The sequence below is a fragment of the Crinia signifera genome, chromosome 4 (genome assembly GCF_055691185.1).
Source record: "Crinia signifera chromosome 4, ASM5569118v1, whole genome shotgun sequence".
Taxonomy (NCBI): Eukaryota; Metazoa; Chordata; class Amphibia; order Anura; family Myobatrachidae; genus Crinia; species Crinia signifera.
In genome coordinates, this window is record NC_139220.1 from 269026570 (window position 1) to 269053177 (window position 26608).

The following is a 26608-nucleotide window of genomic DNA, read 5'->3' on the forward strand; positions in this document are numbered from 1 at the left end:
GTAGCCGGAACCTTTGCACTCTGAACCTGTTGTCAGCCGGAAGCTTTTCTAAGAGCGCACACACTGTGTCTGAAAGGTTCCGTGCTTCAGTTCCGCCCGGTGTTGTTGTGAGAAGATGGTGCGTAGTAGGAGCAGGTCCCCAGACCGGCGAAGAGGTGAGATGGGGCACAGGACACCAGTGCCCAGCGTGGTGACCGCAGGCGTGGGATCGGTCAGATCCTTCTCCCCCATGGTCCGGCTGTTCGGCCCTCTACCCACAATGTCCCTGTACTGTGCGGCAGCGCTATGTTTCAGGCAAGAGGCATGGTGGGCCTCCCCTTGCCATGTCTATAGAAGCCTGCTGGGCCCGGGGAGGGTTATGAGCCAGGATTCCTATTCCCCTGCCCTAGGGCCTATAGACGTAGTGCAGGGTTCAGCAATAGGATGTACTAAATAAAATGAATGACAGTGGAAAGACAGTCCGGTCTCCTGAATAGGATTGACAATTGACTATAATGGCAGAAGATTTAATTTAAATTTATATTTAAAAAATTCTTTTTTTTAGTACACATCTTGCTAAGACAATTACACATATGTTACATGAAGAATTACATGGAATGACGGCTGCTTCCTATGGAATGAGGGCCATTTTTCCAAATATGTTATTAAGAGTAGGGGTGTAGGCGGGCATATTTGGAAAAGGATGAGTTCATGCGCTAAGGGGATCATCGTACAATCTGGGTCTTATTATCGCATAATTGAGCTGTTTCAATGTTATTTTGTCTTAGGGATGGCAAATTAAATGGCTGTCATTCCATAGCAAGCAGCCGTCATTCGTGTAATTCTTCATGTCACATATGTGTAATTGTCTTAGCAAGATGTGTTCTAAAAATATACTGCATACGTTTAAGAATTTCTGAAATATACATTAAAATGAAGTCTCCCATTATAGTCAATGCAATCCTTTTCAGGCATTCCTTTTAGTATGTCCCTTCTGCGATTATCCAGGAACTTATAAATTGTTAGCCAGACTCCTGATTGCTATGGGCAACCCCTGCACTAAAGGTGCCCATACACGGTGCGATGATTGCACATGTTATGGGCTGGATCGCATCGCAATGCATGTGATTTGCGTTGCGATCCGAGAGCAGTACAAAAAGTATGTGCAGCACATCATTTTTGTACTGTGCGATGAGATGCCTGCAGGAGAGCGCATCGCACAGTGAAAACGCTCCGTGTATGGGCACATTAAGTGCCCTTACATGGTGTTTTTTTCACTGTGCGATGCAATGCCTAACCTCTCCCGGTGTGCTGGATCCCGCAAAAAAAAAAAGGCAGACTGCATGGGCCAATCAGCTTTTATCTGCCATAAAATTCATTGTTCCAGTGTCAAGGAGAGAAAACTATATAATGCACACAAAGGCATTTTTTGTAATTTGCATGTTTCTAAGCCTGTTTTTATGAATACCTATATAGAGCGCAGGCGTTCCAGATCCGCCTCTAGAGAGCGTGAGAGAAGACGACGAGAGCGCTCCAGATCCCGGGAGAGACGGAGAAGCCGCTCCCGATCCCCACACAGACGCCGCTCCAGGTAACAAGTTCATGTATTGATAGCTCATGTAAATCAGTAGATAACTAATATTTAATAACTATTGAGACCTCAAGCTGATCTCTTATTTTATTTATTTCAAATGGATCGACAGTATGGATGAATATGATGACATTTGGGCACAGTACTTGAACTACAGATTGATCTCAGAGTAGAGGAGCATATTTCTCTAAAGGTGGCCATACACTGTGCGTTTTCACCATGCAATGCGCGCTCCCGCGGGCATCTCATCGCACAGTACAAAAAGGTATGTGTTGCACATACCTTTTTGTACTGCCCTCGGATCGCAACGCATGTGATGCGATCCAGCCGATAACGTGTGCGATCATCGCCCTGTGTATGGGTACCTTAAGCTCTAAATGTTTTTCTTTAGTTTATACCTTTAAATATTAATGGCTTATGCCAGGGGTGTCAAACTCAAATTCATCGGGGGGCCGCATCAGCAGTTTGGTCACCCTCAAAGGGCTGGTTGTATCTGTAGGTCCCCCTGTATAATTATAATGCCATGGCACCACAGGCTGCTCCCGCTGTATAATATAAAATGAATGCCATGACACCACAGGCTGCTCCCCCTGTATAATAATAATGCCATGACACCACAGACTGCTCCCCCTGTATAATATAATAAAAGTAATGCCATGACACATAAATGATTATACAGGAGGAGTAGCCTGTGGTGTCATGGCATTATTATTATTATACACGGGGACACCTGAGGAAACAACAGATATATATATATATAATTTTTTTTTTTTTTTTTTTTTTTTTTTTTTATTGTGAGTGTGATTCTCATCCTCACTTACTGTTTCTCCGTCTGTCCTGCAGCTGCTGCGGCTTCCAGCTTTTCTTCACTGCTTGCTGCGGCCACACTGTCCCTGACTCCCGGTCCACCTTCCCTGCCTGCTCCTACTTCTCTACAGACGCATGGGCGGGTGGCGTCATCGTCATGACGTCCCCACCCAGTGTCTGTCACTGCCGGGCATCAGAGGGAACAGGCGGCCGGGCCCTCCTCCACGTAGCCGTGGAGGCCAGCGGCCATGTTTCTGTAGCTGCATACATATGTGCCTACAGGAACATGGCCGCCGACAGTGGAGGAACAGGTAAGGCGGACGTGGACGCGGCCTGCAGCACTCCTGTTTTAGACACACTGCCCCTGCGTGCTATCTCCTCGCGCGGGCCACATGACGAGGTCTGGCGGGCCGGATTTGGCCCGCGGGCCTTGTGTTTGACACCCGTGGCTTATGCTCTCCTTGAGCGTGTGGAATAGTAAAAGCCCACATAAGTAACTGCATTGGTGCTTCTTTTGCAATGGAACAGTAAGTCTGCCCTGGATGTTGGGCGATGAGGCACAGGACCGTAAATAATTGTCATACCTTTTAATCCACTGATGGACTCATTGCTTTGACATTGAGATGTCTTATGTGCATTCTGCTGTTATGTCTGTACTCAGGTCCCCACGCAGACCCCGGTCCAGCTCTCTCTCACCGGGGAGACTGAAGGAGGATAAGGATGGCAAAGAATCAAAAGTAGCCAAGGAACGACAGATATCAGGTCAGCACATCACACAATATTCATTTGTAAAATAGAACATCAGTCCCTTTACAGGCTGTCCTGCAGGTTTCATTTCTATACATAGTAAATGTATTTACTTGGTGTAAATATGTGACAGGGCTCGAATGCAGTGATGCTGTGGCTGGAATGTTGCACAGCATCTGCACTGAAGATGATACTCTCATCTGCTGTGCATAGAACTTTAAATGATTCTTCCGTCATAAGCATTTTCTGCCCCTATAATTGTACTCCATTAGATTGAAAACTGAAACCTCTATAGTCCATGTGACGCATGTCCACCTGGACGAGCTGTGTCTTGTGTGTCCTGCATTTATTAACTGTATTTGTAACCCTTTTATATCCGTGTGCGTCTGAATCTTTATACAAAGCACAATGGAACTGGGCATGAAAAAGCTGCGACCACTGCATTGTAGCACTTTGTATGCAAATTCAGACTTTATCGCACATGGATATGTGTCAAAACAAACTGATCAGTGCAGTCTGACAAAACCGTTTTGTGGCATCACCCTGACATGAGGTGGTGTATTTGGGCAAAAAGACGCTCAGCGCAAGCCAAAGGGATTTTTGACACAACTGCAGCAATAGTGTAACATCTGTGACATCTTGTGTGCACCTTTTATAGAGAGTGATCTATCCAACTATATGGTTCCCATCACCTGGGATGCCTGATCTTCGAAGCAGACACAGAAGATGATCAGACAAACGCTCACTGACTATGCAACAGGGTGTAGGCCTGGATTTCTGAGTGACGGGTTTGTTTTAATCCCAATACCTACAAGTCCAATAATTGCTATCGGTCTTCCGACATCTATCCCTACACGGATAATGCCGTAAACGTGACCATATAAATGTTGTCGTAAGGCCCCCAGCAGTTTGTTTCCCCGGCCACCCAGGGAGGGTGCTTGGCCCAACTTTGGGAAATACCTATACGTGATGGCTGCTGTTTGAATGTGCAAGCCGATCCATTATCGAAAGACTGCGCATGCATATGAATTGTAGCGCACATGCAGAAGGAGAAACAAATTCTTCTCCGTCCCCTCGCAACTTTACTGACTGGAAGCAGGCATTTAGAAATGTAACTGGCCATTTTCTGGGAGTGTCTGGAAAAACGAGTTATTTCCTTCATGCCATTGGTGGCCACTGGGACAGTGGGAAGGGGGCGGAGCCATGGCGACAGGCACCAAGTAGCTAACACTTTAGTGGTGCAGCCCAGGCCCCTCCTTCCCCACACTCCATCCTAGGTCAGTTTTTTCTTGGTGCCTAGGAGCACAGGCACGTTTTTTAGTAGCTGCTGCAGTTTTCTGCAGCGTTTTTTAAAAAAAGTTTTTTTTTTTTCTGTGCAAATCTCTCTATTCACTCTGTCTTGTATTGAAGTGCAATAGAGCATAGCCATGACTTCTAAGTCAGGCTCAAAGTCCACAGGACCCTCGCGGTCAGGGGACGCTCCTGCCCTGAGGGCCTTTAAGTGTGTTAGGTGCAAGGAGAATTTTTCTTCCACCTCGACAGACCATGGGGGTGTGTGTACACGCTGTAATGGTGGGGACTCTGTGGATTCGGCCCCGTTACAGGCATCCCATTCCGGCGAACCGGATTGGGCGCAGGCCCTGACGACGGCCATGAGGGACCTTGCTGAACAGCTAGCCGCTTCCCGTTCACACCCTCAGCCCCCACCAGTGCTGAGTCAGCCTTCACAGGCGACTCTTCCACCAGCTCAACCGGCCCCGCTCACGCAGTCCCAGCCTCAGTTACTGGTGCCTGAGCCTGTTTGGGTACAGGGCCTTTCTTCCTCAGTGCAGGGACTGGTTCAGGTTTCCTCCTCTCTACAGAACCTGCTGGGTGCCGCTAGCAAGCGCAAGAACCCCAGAGCCCGCACCCAGAGAGCTGACTCTACGGGGACGGATACTTCAGAGGACGACCAGGCGGACACAGATGACCCTGTTGACCTGGATGACCCGGACGACCCTGACGAGGAGGCTACATCCCAGGACGAGGTTATGACCCAGTCCAGGGTAGATGCGCTGGTGAAGGCGGTCCGCTCTTGCTTAAACATACAGGAGCCAGACCAACCCCCTGCGGAGGAGGCACCCTCGTTTAAGCGCAAGAAGAAGGATCCGGCTGTGTTCCCATCTTCAACGCAGCTGGAAGGAGATCTGGCAAAGGCCTGGTCTGCTCCTAATAAGAAATTTACAATTTCTAAAAGGATGGTTTCTTCTTATCCCTTTCCGGCAGACGGGCGCACGAAATGGGAACGCCCGCCTCAGGTGGATTCCCACATAGCCCGGCTGGTAAAGGCTACTACCTTGCCTATTCCCACTGTGGCGGCTCTAAAGGACCCCACGGATAGAAAGATGGAACATGTCTTTAAATCTATCTTTACTCATGCGGGTACGCTTAATAGGCCAGCTTTGGCCTCGGCCTGGGTGGCTAGGGCGGTAGGCAAATGGGCAGATATGTTGACGGAGAACATTTCGTCAGGCATACGCAGGTCGGAGCTGCTTTCTCTGGTGGACCATATCAGAGAAGCCTCCACGTATTTGGGCGAGGCGGCCCTGGACACGGCTACGTTAGCCTCTAGGATCTCGGCGTCTTCGGTTGCAGCCAGAAGAGCCTTGTGGCTCCGCACTTGGAATGCGGATGCAGAATCCAAAAAGGCCCTGGAGGCCCTTCCTTTTGTGGGCGATATGCTTTTCGGTCCGGAGCTGGACAAAATTGTGACTACGGTAGCCACTTCCAAGACAGCCTTCCTCCCGTCGGCACCCTCTAAGCCGAAGCAGTCCTTTCGTTCCTTTCGGCCGCAGGGAAAGCCGAGGGGACAATCTTCAACAAGAAGCCGTCCTCCCAGGAGGGAGTCGTTTGGTAAGAGCAGACAGTCCCAGTCTGGCAAACGTCAGCCTCCTAAGGCCCCGGAGAAGGCCTCCCAATGACTCGGGGACCCCTCAGGTCGACTCCCTGCCGGTGGGGGCTCGCCTCCTCCATTTTGCCAACAGATGGAGGGAGACGACATCGGACAATTGGATTTTGAGTATCGTGTCGGAAGGATACTATCTCTCCTTCAACAGGCGTCCGCCGACCCGATTCTTTATCACGGGCCGCCCGGCCTGTCCTCTGAAGGCGGAGGCTCTCAGCGCCTCCGTTCAGACTCTTCTCCAGTCTCGGGTGATAGAAGTGGTTCCTCCTCAGCAGAGGGGCCACGGCTATTACTCCAATTTATTCCTGATCGGGAAGCCGGATGGTTCATTCCGACCAATCCTGAATCTCAAGGATCTCAATTGTTACTTGAACATTCCGCGGTTTCGCATGGAGTCCCTCCGGTCCATTATACAGGCAATGGAGCCGGGGGATTTCATGGTATCTCTGGACATCAGAGATGCATACCTGCATGTTCCGATACATCCGGATCACCGCAAGTACCTCCGGTTTGCAACCAAGGATCTTCATGTCCAATTTCGGGCTCTACCCTTCGGAATCTCTACAGCACCAAGAGTCTTTACGAAGGTGATGGGAGTTATGGCAGCCTTCCTTCACCTCCAGGGAGTGCGGATTCTGCCTTATCTGGACGACCTTCTGATTTTGGGACAGTCCAGAGAACTACTCCTACAACATCTAGGCATTACGCTAGACCTGCTCCAGGCTCACGGTTGGCTAGTGAACTGGCGCAAGTCCAGCCTGGAACCCTCCCAGGAGATGATACATCTGGGAGCGCGTCTGGATTCCCAGGCCCAGAGGGTCTATCTTCCAGACAAGAAGCGGCTGGCTTTGCAGGCCCTCTTACGAGGGTTTCTCAAGCACAGGAGAGTCTCTCTTCATCTATGTATGAAGATTTTGGGCAAGATGGTCTCGTGCTTCGAGATGGTGGAATTCGCCCAATTTCACTCTCGTCCGTTGCAACACCAGATCCTCAAGTATTGGAACCGTTCACCACAGGTTCTGAAGAGGCAGGAGATAGTACTCTCTCAGGAGGTTCGACTATCGTTGCTCTGGTGGCTCAAGCCACGTCACCTGTCCATGGGACGGCCCTTCCTAGTCTCCGACTGGGTACTCTTGACGACAGATGCCAGCCTCAGGGGCTGGGGAGCGGTGGTGGAGGACCGATCCTACCAGGGAGTTTGGTCCCACCAGGAGTCGGGGTTGCCGATAAATATTCTAGAGCTCAGGGCAATCTACTTAGCCTTTCTCCAGGCGGCCCCCCTGATTTGCTCTCGTGCAGTCAAGGTACAGACAGACAACGCCACGGCGGTGGCATACATCAATCACCAGGGGGGAACTCGGAGCAGAGCAGCTTTTCTGGAGGTACAGCCAATTCTTCGTTGGGCAGAACGTCACCTCTTGGCATTGTCGGCAGTGTACATTCCCGGCGTCGAAAACTGGGAAGCAGACTTTCTGAGCCGCCAAGAGATCCACTCCGGAGAGTGGTCTCTTCATCCAGAGGTGTTTCACTCTCTAACCCTCCGTTGGGGGAGGCCTCAGATAGATCTCCTGGCATCTCGGTGGAATCACAAGTTGCCTTGCTACGGGTCCAGGACTCGGGATCCAGGCGCATTTCTGGTCGACGCTCTGTCGGCACCTTGGCCGTTCGATCTGGTGTACGCCTTCCCGCCAGTGGCTCTTCTTCCTCGGTTCCTAAGAAGACTCAAGCGGGAACGGGTAAGGGTAATCCTGGTGGCCCCAAACTGGCCACGCAGGGCCTGGTACGCCGATCTCCGGCTCATGGCGGAGGAACCTCAGTGGCGGTTACCTCTCCGGCCAGACCTTCTGTCTCAGGGACCCTGTCAACATCCCAACCTAGCTCGTCTCGATTTGACGGCCTGGCTCTTGAGAGGGAGATCTTAAGAGACAGGGGGTTCTCAGATTCGGTGATAAGAACCATGATAGCGGCCAGGAAGCCGTCCTCAGCAAAAGTCTACTACAGAATCTGGAGTTCTTTCTTTCGCTGGTGTGAAGAGCACGAGAAGAATCCAAGGAGGTTCTCGTTGCCCAAGGTTTTGGCCTTCTTACAGTCGGGAGTGGATTTGGGCCTTCAACATTCCACTTTGAAGGTTCAGGTCTCGGCGCTCTCGGTTCTGTTTCAGAGGCGCATTGCGACAAGACCGGAGGTTCGCACTTTCCTCCAAGGGGTCATGCACGTGACTCCTCCCTTTCGGAGTCCTGTAGTCCCGTGGGATCTGCCTTTGGTTCTGAGAGCTCTTCAGGTGGCTCCGTTTGAGCCTCTGGAGTCAGTGGAGTTGCGTTGGCTTTCATGGAAGGTGTGTTTCCTTCTGGCAATTGCGTCAGCTAGGCGGGTCTCGGATTTGTCCGCTCTATCTTGCAAGCCACCGTTTTTGGTTTTCCACAAAGATCGGGCAGTCCTCCGTACCAGGTTGGGTTACCTGCCAAAGGTGGTCTCCAGGTTTCACGTAAACCAAGAAATCGTGGTTCCTGCTTTCCAGGATTCAAGAAGTGGAGGGGCTCTCGATGTGGTTCGGGCCCTTCGCATCTATGTGGATAGGACCAGGGAGATTAGAAGAACAGAAACTTTGTTTGTTCTTTATGATCATCAGAAGCGGGGTTGGCCCGCATCTAAACAGTCCATTGCCAGGTGGTTGCGGCTTACGGTTCAGCAGGCATACCTCCTGGCGAATAGGCCGGCGCCAGCAGGGCTCACGGCCCATTCCACTCGCTCGGTAGGATCATCGTGGGCTGCGGCTTCAGGAGTCTCCGCAGAACAGCTGTGCCGCGCAGCCACATGGTCTTCCATGCACACTTTTATACGCCACTACAGGTTTGATACTTTCACCGAGGTCGACTCTGCGTTCGGCCGTGGCGTTCTTTCTGCAGCTCAGGAGCGTTCCCTCCCGTGAGGGGACAGCGGTGGGACGTCCCACTGTCCCAGTGGCCACCAATGGCATGAAGGAAATAAGGGGATTTTTGTCCTTACCTGGAAAATCCTTATTTCTGAATCCTTTGGTGGACACTGGGCGCCCGCCCAGACGCCCCTGATCGGCTGATGGGTTGGTGTTAAGGAATGCTCTTGTTCATGGTAATACAAGATCTCTCTTTTTCTTTCTTTCATTCTCTCCTTTCCTGTGCTCCTAAGTCCGGTGGTAGTCTAAACTGACCTAGGATGGAGTGTGGGGAAGGAGGGGCCTGGGCTGCACCACTAAAGTGTTAGCTACTTGGTGCCTGTCGCCATGGCTCCGCCCCCTTACCACTGTCCCAGTGTCCACCAAAGGATTCAGAAATAAGGATTTTCCAGGTAAGGACAAAAATCCCCTTTTCAGGGAAGGTGTGTTTTGGCCTCTGTGGCATCGATCAGCCCGTCTCTATCACAGAGTTGTGGTAGGGTTAGTTTTATGCTCGCTTGCACATACTGGGAAAATAATAAGTTATTGAGGACCAGATGTATTAAGCTTCAAAATTCGATAAAATAAAGAGTGATAGACCAGTCGGGCATAGGCATACTACGCAATTCCCTAGGGCGTTGGCCTATGCCTATGGACGGCAGCCTTCTTTACCATTGTGATCAGTGGTGGGCGGCCGGGCAGCCGGTTGTCAGCTCTGCTGCCGCCGCTCGATTGAGCACTGCCTGCCTGCAGTAGTGCCTGAGGGGCTGTGCTTCACTACGGCTGCGAAACTCGGGGTGGAGGCCGCTGAGGACTGGGAGAGCTGGGCGGGGCTAAGAGGAGCCAAAGCGCCAGTCAAAACTTTGATTGACACTCGCGCATTGGCTCCCCCCCCCCCCCCCCACACACACACACACACACACACACACACACACACACACACACACACACACACACACACACCCCGTGCGGCACTAAATTTCTCCTTGCCGGCGGCCCCAGATTATAGAAAGGGCTGCACTGTGACTATCACCCACTCATGAGACTCCTGCAGCATGTAAGTGGTTTTTCCCTTTAAAGTAGGCATGGCCATGGGATCTGCGATTAGGCCCCCAACTTTGCCTGGGCTTTGGTGTACAGTGTTTGATCCTTCCTCCTGCTCTGTGGCCGGGCTGGTTGGCTCCTGCGGTCACTCGACCAAAAGGTAATAAGCAGGGACTGGGGGACGGGACCAGTGAGTGTAGGGTATATAATGTGAGGGAATTGGCTGTGTGTGTATATACAGCTTGTAGTGATCCATAGTCACTCACATTAAACGTTTCTGTCCCTGGGAAATGACCGCACACCCCCCCCCCCCCCCCCCCCCCCCCCTGTGCACCGCACATCTTGCATATATAATATATACGACAGTGGATGTGGGTGTGGCTGGCTGCTGCTGTGATCTGTGCTGCTGGGCTATGGATGCTTTGCTGGGAGAGGGGTTCTGGATCAGAGGTGGAATTAGCGGCAGTGCTAGGGGGCACCAGCCAAAATTTTGCCTAGGGCGTCAAATTGGCTAGGGCCAGCTCTGGTGATAAACAACCAATCAGCTCCTACCTGCCATATCACAAGCTGGGTTTTTAAAAATAACAGGTAGGAGCTGATTGGCTGGTTATTTATCACTCTCCACTTTTTTTCACTTTTTGAAGCTTGATACATCTGGCCCAGAGTGAGTTGTGCATTATTTCGCAGACTTGCATAGGGCGGGATTTCACTCTGTCTGGGCAGAGGCTATTCTGATCACAGACCTCTGCAAGTTCACACAGCAGCGATCAGGTCTGAATCAGGCCATTTTGTCAAGATTATGGAGACAACACAACCAGTTTAGTTAATCCTTCCATATGGTCAGACCACACTGACCTACACACATATGTCTGAATTAATAAAATCTGGGGCATGTAACAGAAACTAGGTCAGTCCTGAGCTGGAATCCTGTGACCGTGTTGAGACTTCACAAGCATAGAATGTAAGGAGTGCAGGGAAATAGTCATAAGTGTATGTGCAGCTCTGTTGAAGTAAATAGTATAGTAAAAAAGCATATTCCAGAGTAATTTGTCATTAAATCTGTGCTAATGTTAGAATCAATATCTGTATTGACAAAATGCCGAATTGCAAGTTAAAACATCTGAATAATAATGTACTAAACCTTTGCATTGTTTTTATATGGGGGGCAATCAATCATGTTCAAATTTTTATTCTAGAACACATGGATCGGCGAGTAATTCACCAATCCACGCGTTTTCCAACTGTAATGGTTTTCCAGACAGTTGTAAAGTCAGCACTTGGATTGATTAGGTCGAAAATAAATTTGAACGCAAATTGGCGGAAAACACGATTTTTCTGACGGTCGGAAACATCGGCATAGATTCAATTAACGCCACAGTGTACAATACAGCTTCTCAAACTAACGACGATAGTCATGGTATGTCACTGTAGAAGGAAGTGGATGCTTCTCAAGTTTTGTACAATTGATACAACATTTTTAAATGCCCTACAATTGATACTAAGTTGATACACAGTTTTTATATGCATAGCCAACCTGTGGCTCCGGGAAGTGCAGAGATTTTCTGCTGCAGAGCTGTGACAGGATTAGGATCTCGTGTTTGCAAAATAAAAATTGTGCTTTGGCTAAAGCTTATTGGGTCTGGTACATGATGCTCTGTGCCAGTTTTCTTAGCACACCTTGTATAGAGTTGCTCTGTACGTGCTCAGAACAGTGTGTTTCCAAATCTGCCTGTCTCCACCTCTTGGATAGGCAGTTAGTGGAGTTGCTCTGTACGTGCTCAGAACAGGGTGTTTCCAAATCTGCCTGTCTCCACCTCTTGGATAGGCAGTTAGTGGACAATATATTGAAAACCATGTACAATATTAGCGTGTTTATGCAATTGTGAACATGTGTAGATCACGCTCAAGATGCATGTGCGCCTGAGAAAGCCGTGTTATGTGCAGATGACTGTCCCAGCGTTAGTGAACCTACTAGTGTAATGACAGAAGTAAAGTGCACTGCTGCAGCTGAATGGGGCTAGCGCCAATACTTAGTGCACATTTAGGCTTTTTAGCAGGCCCGCCATCAGGGGAGGGGACTGAGGACTCCAGTCCTGGGCCTAGACAGATCAGGGGGCCCGCACTGTCTCCTTTTGCCAATACCTGTGTAGTGCTGCCTTCTGTCACTGTGGTGTAGAAGGACGGAGCAGAGCAGATTACACATGAGGAGCAGTCACACCCAGCCGCACACACACCAAGGTAGTGCATTGGTGTCCGCCGTTGTGAAGTGGCTAGCAATGATGGTAGTAATGAGTCAGACTGCGGCCGGGCTGTAACAAAAGCTGTAAGACTGAGGAGAGGAGACTAGGCTCTTCCTTCCTTTCTCTCCCCTCCCCTTCCTGTTCAGGATGCATGTAGCTAAGGGGGTCAGTAGCCGGGAGCTGCTGTTGCCTGTAGTGTTCCTTCTAGGAACTAAATGGGGCAGGGCGCTGCTGCATGGGGGCAGAATAAGAGGGGACGCTTACGTCACTTAAGGGGGCAGACGGGCCCGCTTACGTCACTAAAGGGTGTGGGCCTGGGCTGCGGCGTCACTAAATGGTGTGGGCCTGGGCCGTGGCGTCACTAAAGGGGGTGGGCCCGACCATGCGGAAGTCCCTGAGCTGCCGGGGAAGCACCAGGATCGCCATCTACGACTGCACTGGGCCTCCCCGGGGCACACCGGTGGGACAGGTAGCAGGCTCTTTTAGCTGGGCGCTGCTAGATGAGCAGGGTGCATTTTGCCCTTTAAAAATTAGGCAGGTCTAAAACAGCCTAGCTGGAACACTAGCCTGGATCTCAGTGCAATGCCTCAGTCTGGGGGCGGTAGGCATTGTCAGCTAGAGACACAGGAGAAGGGACAGGAGCGATCAATTCTAAGGGGGTTAACTGCTGCTGTTACCTGTCCAGGTTCTTGGGCTTAGTCACTGTGTGTGGCCGCGGTAACAACCCCAGCACCGCTTCTCCCTTCCCGCACTATGCACATATCCACCCCCAGGGGGTGGCCTTCCTATTGTGTTTGTCCTGGGCTCCATAAATATCTGATGGCAGACCTTCTTGTTAGTGGTTATATAACCAAAATATATTTTCTTTTGGTTATATTCTTTTCTTTTTTTTTTTTTTTTGTAGTTTCCTGCACAAGAAAAGGATTTATGTTCTATTGCAGAGGATTGTTTTATTTTAACTGATAGATACAGGTTGAGTCTCCCATATCCAAAATCAGAGGTGATTTTTGTGTTTTGTAGTGCGACCAAGATGGGAACAGGTTTTTTTTTTTTTTTTTGTATAAAGAATTATTAAAAATGATACAATTTACCTACAAGCTGTGTATAAAAGGTGTATATGAAGCATAAATGCATTCTGTGTTTAGACTTGGGTCGCAACCCCCAATATATATCATTATGCTAACATATGGGAAAATCCTGTGGTTATTGTGCTTAGAAAAGGATGCTAAACACAGGGGTTCCGGTGTGTATGGCCCGGCGGTGAGCGCTGCTGCGCGCTCCTGCAACATCGCCGGGAAAGCCGTTCATCTGCTGGTTATACCAGCAGATGAGCGGCTTTCAGGACGGCTTTGCATAGCGCTCCTACTTACAAAAGACACTTATATTGTACTCTTACTGTACAATTGTATGTAGTATGTATACTGTGCTAGTGTCTGCAGCATATTGATATTGGTGAATGGATCTATATGGAGTTTACATGTAATGTGTTGAATCTGTTTTATGTGTTTTCATCTTTTATCATTTTTATTTATTTTTTACCCAGAGGAGGATCTGGAGGGAAAAACAGAAGACGAGATTGAAATGATGAAGGTGATGGGTTTTGGCTCATTTGACAGCACTAAGGTAATAACTTGTTTTAGTAATAAGCCTATATCATATAATTATCTAATTGGACTATTCTACATGCTGATCTGATCCCTAGATACACAAAAGGGAAAGTGTTTGCTATTTTTTATTTTTTGCTCTCCACATATTTAGAATAAATACTAAAACCGTTCAAATCTAAAGCTGCTCCTACACTTATACGATGTGGGCCCCTTTGTCTCGATTCCGATGAATTGGGCCAAGAAATTGGGTGAAAAGTGCCAAAATTGTATATGCGTAACTTCCGATCCGATGATCGGTCCCGCATTGCCTCTGGAGATCGAAACTACTGCACATAAAATTTGGCGATCTGGCAGCACTTGTTGGGGATCGCATACAATACATTGTATGCTCAAGCACCCGGGGAGCCCGGTGGGTAGTTTACAAGGTATTACATGTGACGCTGCATGCAATACCGCAGATTAGTGTATGGGGCCATAACTGTAGCAAGATCTTTGTTTTTCAACTGCTCCTCTGTAGCAGTTGGTGAGCTTACTAGAACATTCTGTAAGTCTGATTCTATACTCCATGGTGCATTACAGTGTTATATCTCTTCTGTATAGTTAGACAGATAGATGAAAGTTTCCTCTTTACAAGGTGTATAATCATACCTCCCAACTTTGTGGTTGCCGGACCCGGGACAGTGCTGATGCGCGCCGAAATTTCCGGGGGGCGTGGCCTATACTTGCGGCTCTCACGCGAGGCCACGCCCCCATTTTGCCGCTATGGGGGCATGACCCAGAGGCTCTGTGAGCCTCTAGCCATGCCCCCAGCCCCCTGGCTGCGTGAATAGATGCTGTGCGCATGCGCACAGCGTCTATTCCCCACTGCTTAGCAGCTGACGGGGGACTCCCAACAGCCCCCCCCTCACCGCGGGACACTGCCGCCCGCGGGTGGGACAGGCCCTAATAATCAGGACTGTCCCGCTAAAATAGGGACTGTTGGGAGGTATGTATAATTGCCTTCTCCACCTCACCTGGGTCTCTGCCTGTCTAAAGTTAAGCAGGCCGGGAATGTGGTTTCCTGCTGTTCCGGGAGATGCCCTTTTTTATTCAGTTTTTAGCCTGAAATGGTGTCACTCTAGGATATTTTTTAGAGCAGGGCACTGACCACCTGGCAGGGTACATTTTTCAATTAGGAGGGCAAATTTTATATTAGAAATTTTATATTGGAGCAAACAAAAAAATATAGTATTACGCCCATTAAACAATGTCATACTCTGCTATGCCAATTACATATTCTGTCATAATGACAATTACACATTTGGCACACACTGTAATGCCTCTTACACATAATACCACACACCATAATGCCCATTACGCATGATGGCATACACCGTAATACCAATTACACATTATGTCACACACCCAAATTTCTCAGCGGCATGTGAGCGTGGTGGGGGGCAGCGTAAGGGCGCACAGTGCCATAAACAAAAAGGGCAGGGTGCTTTTTGAGGCTTTAAAAACGGGCAGCCTGCAAAAGAAGCTAAGAGGGAACACTATCTCCGTTCAAGAGCCTCTGTCACACGTTTTAGGTAAGGGTTGTTTTTCGTATCTTCACATACTATAATAAAAAGTTAGTGGGCATAATGTGCCAGAAATAAATGTGGAACAATTTGCAGAAAATCTGTGAGTGGCCCGAGTAATAATGATGGCTGCTGCTCTAATGTGTATTCACGTTTGAAGTACTGAGAAATGCTTAACATTCTGAGGTATGGAGAGCATGTCTGTACTGTATGACAGCATTAGAGGAGTGAGAAGCCCTCTGTGCAATGTCACACTGAGGAAGGGATTCAATGAGGAGTGGAATTGATAGTGACTGTGAGGGATTTAATGAGGATTAGGACGGATGGCGAGTGGAAGTGAGAATTGGCGGGAATCCCTGGCGGTCTATAATGGAAAAGGATTGACAATTGGATAGATTGGGGGGGGGGGAATGGTGGATGGTGCACACATGAAAAAGTCCCTGAATATCCCCCCATTACCTCCCTCAGACCTGTCTTTTGAGGTAGCATTAGTAAGTTATCATGGGGACTATTATTAGTACACACCCTGGTTATGATATGTGCTCCGTGTGATGTGAATATGCTCTCCTGTATGTAATTATTCCTCCCAAAGTAGATCTAGCTTCTTCTGCAGATGTTTTGTAAATATCACCATGTATGACATTAATGGTGTATCCTCCACATTTTTGGGGGTTATTCAATATGTGCCAATATTTCCCGACAAAGCAAATATCCGCACTCACCTATTCAATGCTGCAGTTTCTAACCGATTTGAAGGCAGATTCCGACAAAACATATCTGACTTTCTAAGTCGGATCTGTTTTGTTGGAAGTGGCTGTGGATTGTCGAATTCACTGCCATCTTCTGACAATCTGCGCCCGTTTTTGCCAGTTTCTGACACTCGACAGCCGGGACATTGTATTCCATCTGTTAAGTTACAGTTGAACTGAGGGAAAACGGGCTGAATTCCAACTGTCGGGACGTTCTGACAGTCAGTATCCCATATTTAATACCCCCATTAGTCTGATTTCTTTTTTTGCAGCCTTCGTATGAGTCTTAAGGTGAATACACTATGCAGTTTTTCGCACACAATGCGTATAGTAATGTTAACGATATTATTGCGCGTGTACCCACTTTATCGTTAACAATGCATGCCCCTGTTGGGTGATTCTCTGCTTCCTTCTTTTTGTAAGGAATCATCAAGATCCCACTCCACATAACATAATATTGTTCCTTGTGTGTCCTGGCAACTTGTGATTATGTTATTTATTTGTTGGTTGTTAGTTAGTGTGTAGCCACTGAGATACCTGGACTAAGCATTTAGGAAATAAATTGGAATAATATGTTAATGTGCATTATGTAATCCTTTTTAAGCTGTACTTCATGAACTGACAAGATCATTTTTCTATGAACTGCTTGGGGGGAAAAAAGAAACCATTCACTTTCTGTTTGCAGCGAATGTGTGTGACTGGTCAATTGTATTTCTAGACTTTATTTATGCAGCGCAAGTGTACTCCATAGCTCTTGGCAATTAGGTGCAAACATAGTTATAACATTTTATATTAACAGTCAAAGATGAGCATGCGCAAGCTTACGATCTATCTGGGGCTCGTAGGGTTGCTTGCATCTTGTAAAAATACACAAGATTTTTGTTTGAACTGTGTAGAGGGGATTTCATTGGATAGAATGTTGTAGGGAAGTTAAGAGTGTGGTTTGGGACTTTGTATATGTGCGGTGTAATAGAACTCTTTAGGTTTGGAGGTAGAGGAAGGTGTTGTCTGAGAAAGCTGCTGTAACTGTGAAATAGTGCATATAATGAGTGGCGGAGTGAAGTAGACAGGTATTTTGAGACAACTTAAAAAATGTATGTTGGTGTAGTTTTGGGTTTTGCCCTGCAGGTAAGGAAGTATTTTATAATGGATTCTGTAAAGTACATACAAGCAGTTAAGGGATTGACAGAACAGTTGAAGATTGCAGCAACTAGATTGAATTTCCCATAAAGCAATTAAAATGCATTTTAGAAGGGAGTATAGTTAGGTGAAGACTCACAAGAATTGGATTAATCTTCATACTTATTTCTAGGGTTCAACATATTCCGTAGCACCAGACTTAAATAACATTCAGATAACTTGTAAGCGTAATGGACGCATTTAACATAACAATTCATATGGTATATGTGGTAAATGTTTAGTGGACAGGCAGGAGGTAGACAGGGTCCTGCTTATAAGAGCTTACATTATACAGGTGGGGATTTGAGAATATAGGATCAAGTTGAAAAGTGTATAATGCAGGTAGGTTAACAATCGATGAAGCTATCAATGGTTAACATTGATGGTATGAACCCATTGATGATCAACCCATCAGCCCAGTCTGCCATCTATGGTGGAAAACCATCGGATCTCTGCCATTGGTGGCAAACCATTGAAGGTGGTTGGCTTTAGCAATCATGAAATGTCTGCAAGTCACAGGTTAGCAGAAATCTTCAGTTGATTGTGATCATAGAAGGGTTGGTAAGACGTTCGATGGCAGATGCTTTAGCCTATGGTCGCAGGGTAGAGTCGCTGACCATGGAGTCAGGAAGAGGGGTTCTGGGCTAGGGGTCAGCAGACGGCTGCTTTTTCCTTACATACGTAAAAAGTTTCTCTAAAGTGAAAATACACCTAGGATTCTAACCTAATGAGATGAGCCTGTGTGCATCTACGATAATATATATCTATGGTAAGTTTTCTAATTATTATATCATAGTGGTTAAAAATTTTCTAAATAAGTGTTGGCCGAGCAAAGCAAACACTTGTCAGAAGCTGTGTGTAAGGTTTGTTTGTTTCCATCCATTGTATGTTAGACTGTCACGCTTTCTAGCTAATGTACTTATTCTATGTTACATGGCCTTTTGTGTCCACCATTATTCTGACTCTGCAGAACCGTAATCAATAACTAGCCAGTGTCCCCACGGGATCCTGGGGCCTGTCTTCTATTGTGTATGGAGGTCTAGCAGTTCTGGTCACCTTTTAATATGTGCATGCCTTAATCCTGGTTACTCTGTTCTCTTTCAGGGGAAGAAAGTAGATGGCTCTGTTAATGCGTATGCCATAAATGTGTCTCAGAAGAGAAAATACAGGTAGGATCTAACCTAATGAAATGTTCAAGTTACATATGACAGTCATTGATGGTACGGGTTTCCACATACATGCACATGGAGAGCTAGAACACAGGGAATAATATATAGTGTTATTACTAAGTAGTAAGCTGCAAAAGCAGTAATGTATCATCGCACACAGTAGCTCATGGCACTGTAACTATGGCACAAACTGACACTAGCAATAACACGCCTAATGGCAAATCAAAGCGAGTTCTTTCTGTTGTCACATCACCTTTGCTTTGTATATAAACATCAACCACCCATTTTCCATGAGCACTTTCAGACACTATTCTGTTGGTGTATACTATATAACCTGTAATAGTAGACTCTTAATAGGTTGTTTCCAGCTAGAAAGGCACTAGACATTCTCACTTTCTTCCATAGTGACAAGTTCAACTGCAGGTATTTCATGTCCATAGGCCGTCCCTTCATAGTGTAATCACTTGTAGTACATGGAAGGGACTTACCCACTTCCCTGCAGTCTGTCGGTGTAGTATTTATACAGCGCTAGGTAATAGTCAAGCTTTCATGCTGCCTGTGACACCTCCCCAAAGTGGTAATAGATGTATTTTACTCCCACAACAGAACAGGAGAGTGCTGTTTGGTACCTGCCATGACAAGTACATACTTACATTTAGAAAAAGTAAATATATCAGCAGCGTACAAGGATGCATGTATTAATATATTTTCGTTATGGACTTATGCACCATTTATAGAAATCTACACCTAGATCTACATCACAGCCCTGATGAGTTGGAAAAAAACGCTGCAGCTTATAGGATAAAGCTGTCAAATCTTGGTGGTAGATTTACTGAAGGAACCAGGTTGCTACGGGCAACACCATCAGATTATAGATATTGTTTGTCTTGTATCCAAGAATCTGAATGGTTGCGATGGGTAACATCGCTGCTTTTCATGGTTAGAAAAGCAGGGGCTAACAGTATTTCTTCAGTGACCCATGCTCAACATGGCAGGCTGTATAGAAATCTATTTCTGTACCAGAGCTTTTCTAATAGTAATCAGGATAGTTAAAAAACAGGATAGCAGGAGGATACTTCAGTTCATTTTAGGTGCCTACAGGAGTCAGTTCTGTGCTGACCGGCTGCATCCGTTTTATCTTTGGTTTTTACTGGAATTAGAGTAGCTATGTGTTTATTATTTTATTAATTCACTAGTTAGTGCAGGTTTTTCCAGTGTGTGTGTGTGTGTGTGTTCTTTACAGAAGTTCCCACACACTGAGAGCGCAGCAGAGGCTGACAGAAGCGCGTCCTGTCAGCTATCTGTGTGCAGAAGGACTCTTCTCTGCTCCCTCTGCACAGCGCTTAACCTCTATACAAGAGAGGTTTTCCTGGGCTCTGGGGGTGTCCTGAACTGGCTCCCTGAGTAGAGGGGGATCATGGGGGGCGGACCCCCCCGTGATGACAGCCACCATCTTTGAGAGCTTACAAACTGAAATCCCCTTGGGGAGGTGAGGTTTGTTACAGGAGTCCAGCCCTGCTGGATGCTTCCAAGTGGTCCCATAGAGAAGAGGAAGCACTGGAAGTAAGGAGAAGCACCAGTGGGAGCGGTCCATGAATGCCTTGGGGAAGGCTTTGAACAGGCAAAGAGAGGACTTAGTAAAGTCTCCTGGCCATTTTTCATCCTCCCAGACTTCGGTAAGCTCAAGGGGATCCAGCATTGTTGCAGTTCATGCAGGATATTGCACAGGGTGTTCATAAGTTGAATGTTTTTATGGAACAGGTTACCAAGCCCTCAGATTATTACTCCTAGACATCCATTTTCTACACCCCACTATTGAATTTGGATTCTGAGGAGGAGGGTGTGTGTGAAGAGGATGTGCCCTGGGCCCAGAATGATGAAGTGGATGCTTCTGTCCCTGGTATTGAGGATCTGATATTTGCTGTCAAACAGACATTAAATCTGTCAGAGGAAGACAGGGTGCCTGTACATTGTGTGTATAAAAGTTTGCAGAGATTCTGTGACTTTTCCCTCGGATGAGGGAATGGTATCCTTGCTTGGAGCAGCATGGAAAACTCCTGACAAGAAATTGCTTATGTCAAAGAGATATGCTAATATGTACCCTATGCCTGAGGAACATGTTAAATTATGGGAAAAGATTCCCTTAGTAGATGCACCTGTGGCTAGGTTATCTAAGGCCATGGCATTACCAGTGCAGGGTGGTGCGGCCTTTAAAGATCCAGTGGACAAAAAAGTGGAAGGCTTCCTAAAGGCGGTATTTGAAGGTGTGGGCTTCTCCCTTCGTCCCATTATTGTGTCTGCTTGGGTATCCAAGGCAAAGATTAAGTGGGCTGAGTCCATAGGAAGTCAGCTGCAGCCAGATTCGGAGGCTTTCACATTGGCAGAGAAGCTTAGGTGTGCAGCAAAATATATTTGTGAGGCTGGGGAAGAAGGCGCTAAGATGGCATCTAAAGTGTCCGCCACGTCAGTATAAGCAAGGAGAGCCCTCTGGCTTAATGCTTGGGATGCAGACAGCGAATCAAAAATACTCTTGAAGCTTTGGCTTTTAAAGGAGTGCTACTTTTTGGGTCAGAGCTTGAAAATATTATAAAGCAGGCCACGGGAGGGAAAAGTACTTTTTCTTCCCACTACATCAAAACCTCCTTCCATCCTTTCGGGGAGTAGCATCTAACAGAGGACAGGCGGGAAGAGGAAAATTCCCAGCCAGTAAAGGAGAGGATAGGTCCTCTGCATGACGGGGCGGAGACTCCCCATTCTGGCCCCAGAGTGGGGGGTTGCCTCCTGCAGTTTCGGGACAGGTGGAAAAATTCCACCATGGATCCTTGGGTTTATTCCATTGTTTCCAAGGGTTACAAAATAAATCTCAGGGGGTCTCCCCCCAAGAAGATTTCTTCCTACCCCTTTGCCACGGGAAGCTCGAATGCGGACTGCCCTTTTGGGGGCGGCAATGTCTCTTATAGACAATGGGGTAGTGGTCCCTGTACCTCAGGAAGGAAGGATTTTGTTCAATTCTTTTCCTGGTCCCCAAACCAGACGGGTCTTTCAGACCCTTTCCAAATTTAAAGTCTTTAAACGTGCATCTATGGGTGGACCATTTTCGCATGGAATCCCTACAGTCAGTGCTATCAAGCATTGAGCCGGGGGAATTTCTAGCATCAATGGATGTCCAAAATGCTTATCTGCATGTGCCTATATGCAAGGAACATCAGTCCTTACTACATTTTGCAATAGGAGAGACCCATTTACAGTTCCAGGCTCTGCCTTTCGGTCTGGCCATGGCGTCGAGGGTCTTTACAAAAGTGATGGCGGTCATGGCAGCAACTCTCAGGCTGAAAGGGATAGTAATTATCCCTTACCTAGACGACCTCCTGTTCAAGGCAGGGTCAGCGGAGAAACTCCAGGAACATTTGAGCATTGCGACTCAGTTTTTACAAGAGCAGGGCTGGGTTTTAAACCTTCCCAAGTCTCATTTGATACCCACACAGAGACTGCAGTTTCTGGGGGTGATTTTGGATACTCTCCTTAATCAGGTTTTTCTTCCAGAATCCAAAGCAGTGGACATCCAGCAGCTAGTGCTACAGATCCTGCTGTCTCCAAACCCGACAGTTTGGCAGGGAGTGAAGTTGTCAGGCAAGATGGTGGCAACCTTCAAGACACTGCAGTTTTCGAGGATTTTTCAGTGGAATATTGTAGCATATTGGTCAGGGAATGCAAAGACCATGAAACAGGAACGGTTGTTGCTGTCTTAAGAGACAAGGGAGTCCCTGATCTGGTGGATGGTTTTTCGAGACTCTGCAGCTGGGGGCGTTCTCTCCGTTCGTGGGATTGGCTGGTTATCAAAACTGATGCCAGTCTCAGGGGCTGGGGGGCAGTAGCCCTTCACCTAAGGTTGCAGGGTCTGTGGTCCAAGGAAGAATCCAGGCTGCCGATCAACCTATTGGAGCTCCGGGTGGTTTGGAACACTCTTCTGCAGGCAGAGGATCTTCTGAGTGGGCTGTACATGTACAGTCGGACAATGCCACGGCTGTGGCCTACTTGATCCATCAAGGCGGGACTCGCAGCAAGATGGCAATGCAAGAAGTCTCGCGGATTTTCAGGTGGGCAGAAGTAAACATTCCTGCCATGTCGGCGGTGTTCATTCGGAATGTAGAAGCGGATTTCCTCAGCAGGGCAGATCTCCTGGAGGGAGATCCCCTGTTCCCAAAGATTCCGCAGATGCTGAAGAGAGTGAGGTCTCAGAAGGTACAAGCTATTCTGATTGCACCAGATTGGCCCAGGAGGTCCTGGTATTCAGACATACTGAGGTTGTAGATGGACTCTTAGCGTCTACCTCTTCGGCCGGATTTGCTAAGACACGGACCATTTCTACACCTGGACCTAACTAGTTTCAATTTGATGGCCTGGCTTAATAAACCTCCCTATTGAAGAAGGGGTTTTCGGATGCAGTTATCCAGACTATGCTAAGGGCTCGCAAGCCTGTGTCAGCTGCAAATTACCATCGGGTATGGAAGATTTATATTAGGTGGTGTGAACGTCAAAGGGTACACATCTCTAGGTTCAATGTGTCTAGACTGTTGGAGTTTCTTCAGGATGGATTTTCAGCTGGGCTGAGTCTGCAATCCTTAAAGGTGCAGCTCTCGGCGTTATCTATTTTCTTTCAGAAAAGAATAGCCCTTTTACCTGAGGTTCAGACCTTTTTTACAGGGAGTAACTAGGCATAAACCCCCGAATAGGCAGCCTGGTGCGCCTTGGGATTTGTCTTTTTGGTGTTGTAAGTTTTACAGAATCCTCCTTTTGAACCGTTCAGGTCGGCTGACCTTAAATTTGTCTTGTGGAAACATGCCTTTTTGTTAGCCATTGCTTCAGCTAGGCGTGTTTCTGAGTTGGGAGCTTTGTCCTGCAAGTCTCCGTTTTTGATTTTTCATGAAGATAGGGCTGTGCTTCGAACAGTAGTTTCTACCCAAGGTAGTATCTTACTTTTCATTTGAACCAGGAAGTTGTGCTTCCGGTGTTCTGTCCGCGCCTTGCGAATATAGATGGACAGAACGGTAAGTTCTTACAAAAATCCCCTTATGGATAGCCTCCGTCACCTGCCTTTACCAAAAATATTTCATCTTGGGGCAATACCATATATTATGGGCGAAGGTAGCCGCTCTAGCAAGACCTTATGTAATCTGCCGAGATACCACTGAATTTGGCCTGGCCATAGTAACTGCATTGGAGAAATAATGATGTAATGTACATGCAAATGAGTTTCCATGACAACAGAAACGGCCTTTTACAGTCAATTTTAGTTTGCTGGTATGATAGCCAGTAGTATAAAACCTTGCAAGTTAAGTGAATCTGGCCACCCCTTTGTTTCCTAGATGCAGTCAGACTGCACTCCCCTACTATCTCCCCCCCCCCCCCCCTGTATTCTATTATTCCTCTGAATACGTATAATTATCCAGTATGCCTTCTCATTAATAAATATACAGGTTGAGTATCCCGTATCCAAAATGCTCGGGACCAGGAGAATTTTGGATATCGGATTATTCCGTATTTCGGAATATTTTAATATTTAAATGATGTATTTTGAAGTATCTTGCATTTATGCTGTATAAACACATAAAATACACACATATATATTTTATTACCACATGAAATGCACACAAATATATTTTATTACCACATGAAATGCACACAAATATATTTTATTTGTTCAAAAAACAAGGTTTCAAAACATGAAACACAATTTATGTACTATCTCAGATATTGAATTTGAAGGCCAAGCCATAATTTTCTTGTACATATATAGTGCCAGTTACATATCATGTCCCCAGTGATGCTGTTACAAATGTCCCCAGTGAGTTTTTTAGCAAAAAAAACTTTTTTTTTTCCACTTTCTGGAATGTATGGTTTTCGGAATAATTCGGATAACGGATATTCGGATACGGGATACTCAACCTGTAAAAGTTTTCTTTTACTTACTTTGCTTGTTCATTTACAAAAGTAATTGCCACACATCTTGTGCACCCATGCGCAGTCTTATGTCTTAATTTACCAGTCTTCCAATTTAGGGAAACTTATACAGAGGTTTCCATAGACTGCTACAGTGGGCTGAAGATTTGTGGACTTTATATTAAACCTACTTTTCAGCTTACAGCTTATGATATTACCTGACTATATTTAAGAGCCTTATATGCTGTTATGGTTGGTAGGACACCACCATCTCTCTTTAGGAATTTACTGTACCATCTTCAGCTCGTACAAATCATTGTGGCTCTTGAAACTAGCCAGTAACTCAAGATCTTCTGATTGGCTACATAGTTTATACAAGGCAGAGAAGCCCCACCTTCTTATGTTGAAAAGATCGATATAGTGAAGTATAAACACAATAGTAATATATAGTCAGATATATTATATTGTTTGCTATACTACAGGTTTTTTTAAATAACATTTTTTTTTATTATTATTATTTTTATTGAGCTTTCAATGAAAAAAAATATTAAACAAGGGTACATTAATGAACTAACAAAACCGCAGAGCTCAGTGTTCAAATGTGTTATATACTTCTCTTTCCACCTAATTACTAGTTACCTATCCTGCTGGGGGAATCAAGAATATCAAAATTCAGTCTTTGACGCCTTAAACTGGGTACACACCTATAGATTTACCGTATCTCTTTGGCGTGATAAAAATTCTGGTAATGTATTGGAGCAAATGGGTGCTGGAAAATGGATGAAAATGATTGTACATATTAAATGTATTAACCAATTAGCCTGGATGACCATTGTCTGCTTTCCAGCATTTGGGAGCAAATGCTTGATTTTCATATGATCCCATACATTACCAGGTGTTTGTTCCCACCACACAGATTGGACAGATAAATGTTTAGTTGTGTACCCAGCTTTAGTGCATTCAGCTGTTGTTGAACTACACATCCCAGCATGCCCTGCATCCGTTTTAGCATGGCTGGGATGTGTAGTTCAACAACAGCTGGAGTGTCAAGGTTAGCCATCACTGGACTAAGGTCTGAAATTCAGGATGGACCATTGATTAGCGATAGAGGGTCAGTATCTGTTAAATAGCTTGGAGGACAGGAGCCCTGTACAGCTTTTCTTGTTAGCGTATGTTAGCTTTTGATTGAAGTAACATAAGTACTCCTTGCATTTTAGCCATTTGGGGCACATGTTAGGAAAATGTTTAATGTTGTGGTGGCCATACACTAGTACAATTTCCCCCAATCCCGACGGATCACGCAGAGAAATCGAATGTGTAAGGACTACATGCGATCCTGGTGCCTGAGAAAGTCCTGGGCGGCTCAGGGGGTGCGGTCAGATGGCCCATACACTGCTGTGATACGTTGCAGTAGTGTATGGGCACTGTTACTGTGATAGACACGGCAGCTGTCTTCTTCAACAATTATTTTTATCTCCTACAAATAACTTATCCGACCCTGGGGATATTTACTCAGCATCAATGGGGAAATAAAGTAGGTTCTATTTCTTGCTTCTGAAACTAGGTAAAGAGGATTATCCAGTCCCTTGTCTATGAGGAAGGAAGTGATTGGTTCTTTAGCTTATCTGATCTGAAGGCATGAAGATTTTATTTAACTTACATTTATTAGATCTGCTCGTGTTGATTGTAAACCATTTGTTCTCCATCTTTAATGCAGGCAATACATGAACAGAAAAGGCGGGTTCAACAGACCTTTGGACTTTATTGCGTGATCTATGAGAGCAGAATGTGTGGACGATGTACATTATGTATACCTAGGACACACCGTGTGCGACGTGTTACCCTCTCTGCTGCATGGACCTGACATCACAGGGAGCTCCATCATGTAGTTGTGTCCTTGCTCCTGCTGGCTTCAGTCTCATGCTGATAACCTATGGACCTGTATCAGTGGTTTAGAATTCAGGAGCCCATTTCCCTGTGAGAGGGTATGTTGTTTTTTAGGATTGTAGGACATATCGCCACAATCCTTTTTTGTTTTATTTGTAGTATATATATGTATTTTATTTTTTTGCTTTGTTCCCTAATTGTTTTCTCTGATCCTTCCGGAATATTTGACCAATAAAACAGTTTGTTATATAA

General features: G+C 46.5%; 1 protein-coding gene across 1 annotated transcript; it reads left to right on the forward strand.

Annotated features, from left to right (window-relative positions):
- On the forward strand, positions 1–26608 carry SNRNP27 (small nuclear ribonucleoprotein U4/U6.U5 subunit 27). The gene is made up of 6 exons (XM_083184521.1): positions 1–155; positions 1456–1570; positions 3039–3139; positions 13807–13886; positions 18465–18529; positions 26187–26608. The coding sequence occupies exons 1-6, from the start codon at positions 116–118 to the stop codon at positions 26239–26241; spliced, it is 456 nt and encodes a 151-aa protein (XP_083040647.1). The 5' UTR covers positions 1–115; the 3' UTR covers positions 26242–26608.

Coding starts and splice junctions, on each gene's coding strand:
- SNRNP27 (XM_083184521.1), top strand. CDS start 116: ATGGTGCGTAGTAGGAGCAGGTCCCCAGACCGGCGAAGAG. Junction 1,571..3,038: donor CCACACAGACGCCGCTCCAG/GTAACAAGTTCA, acceptor GTCTGTACTCAG/GTCCCCACGCAGACCCCGGT. Junction 18,530..26,186: donor TCTCAGAAGAGAAAATACAG/GTAGGATCTAAC, acceptor TCTTTAATGCAG/GCAATACATGAACAGAAAAG.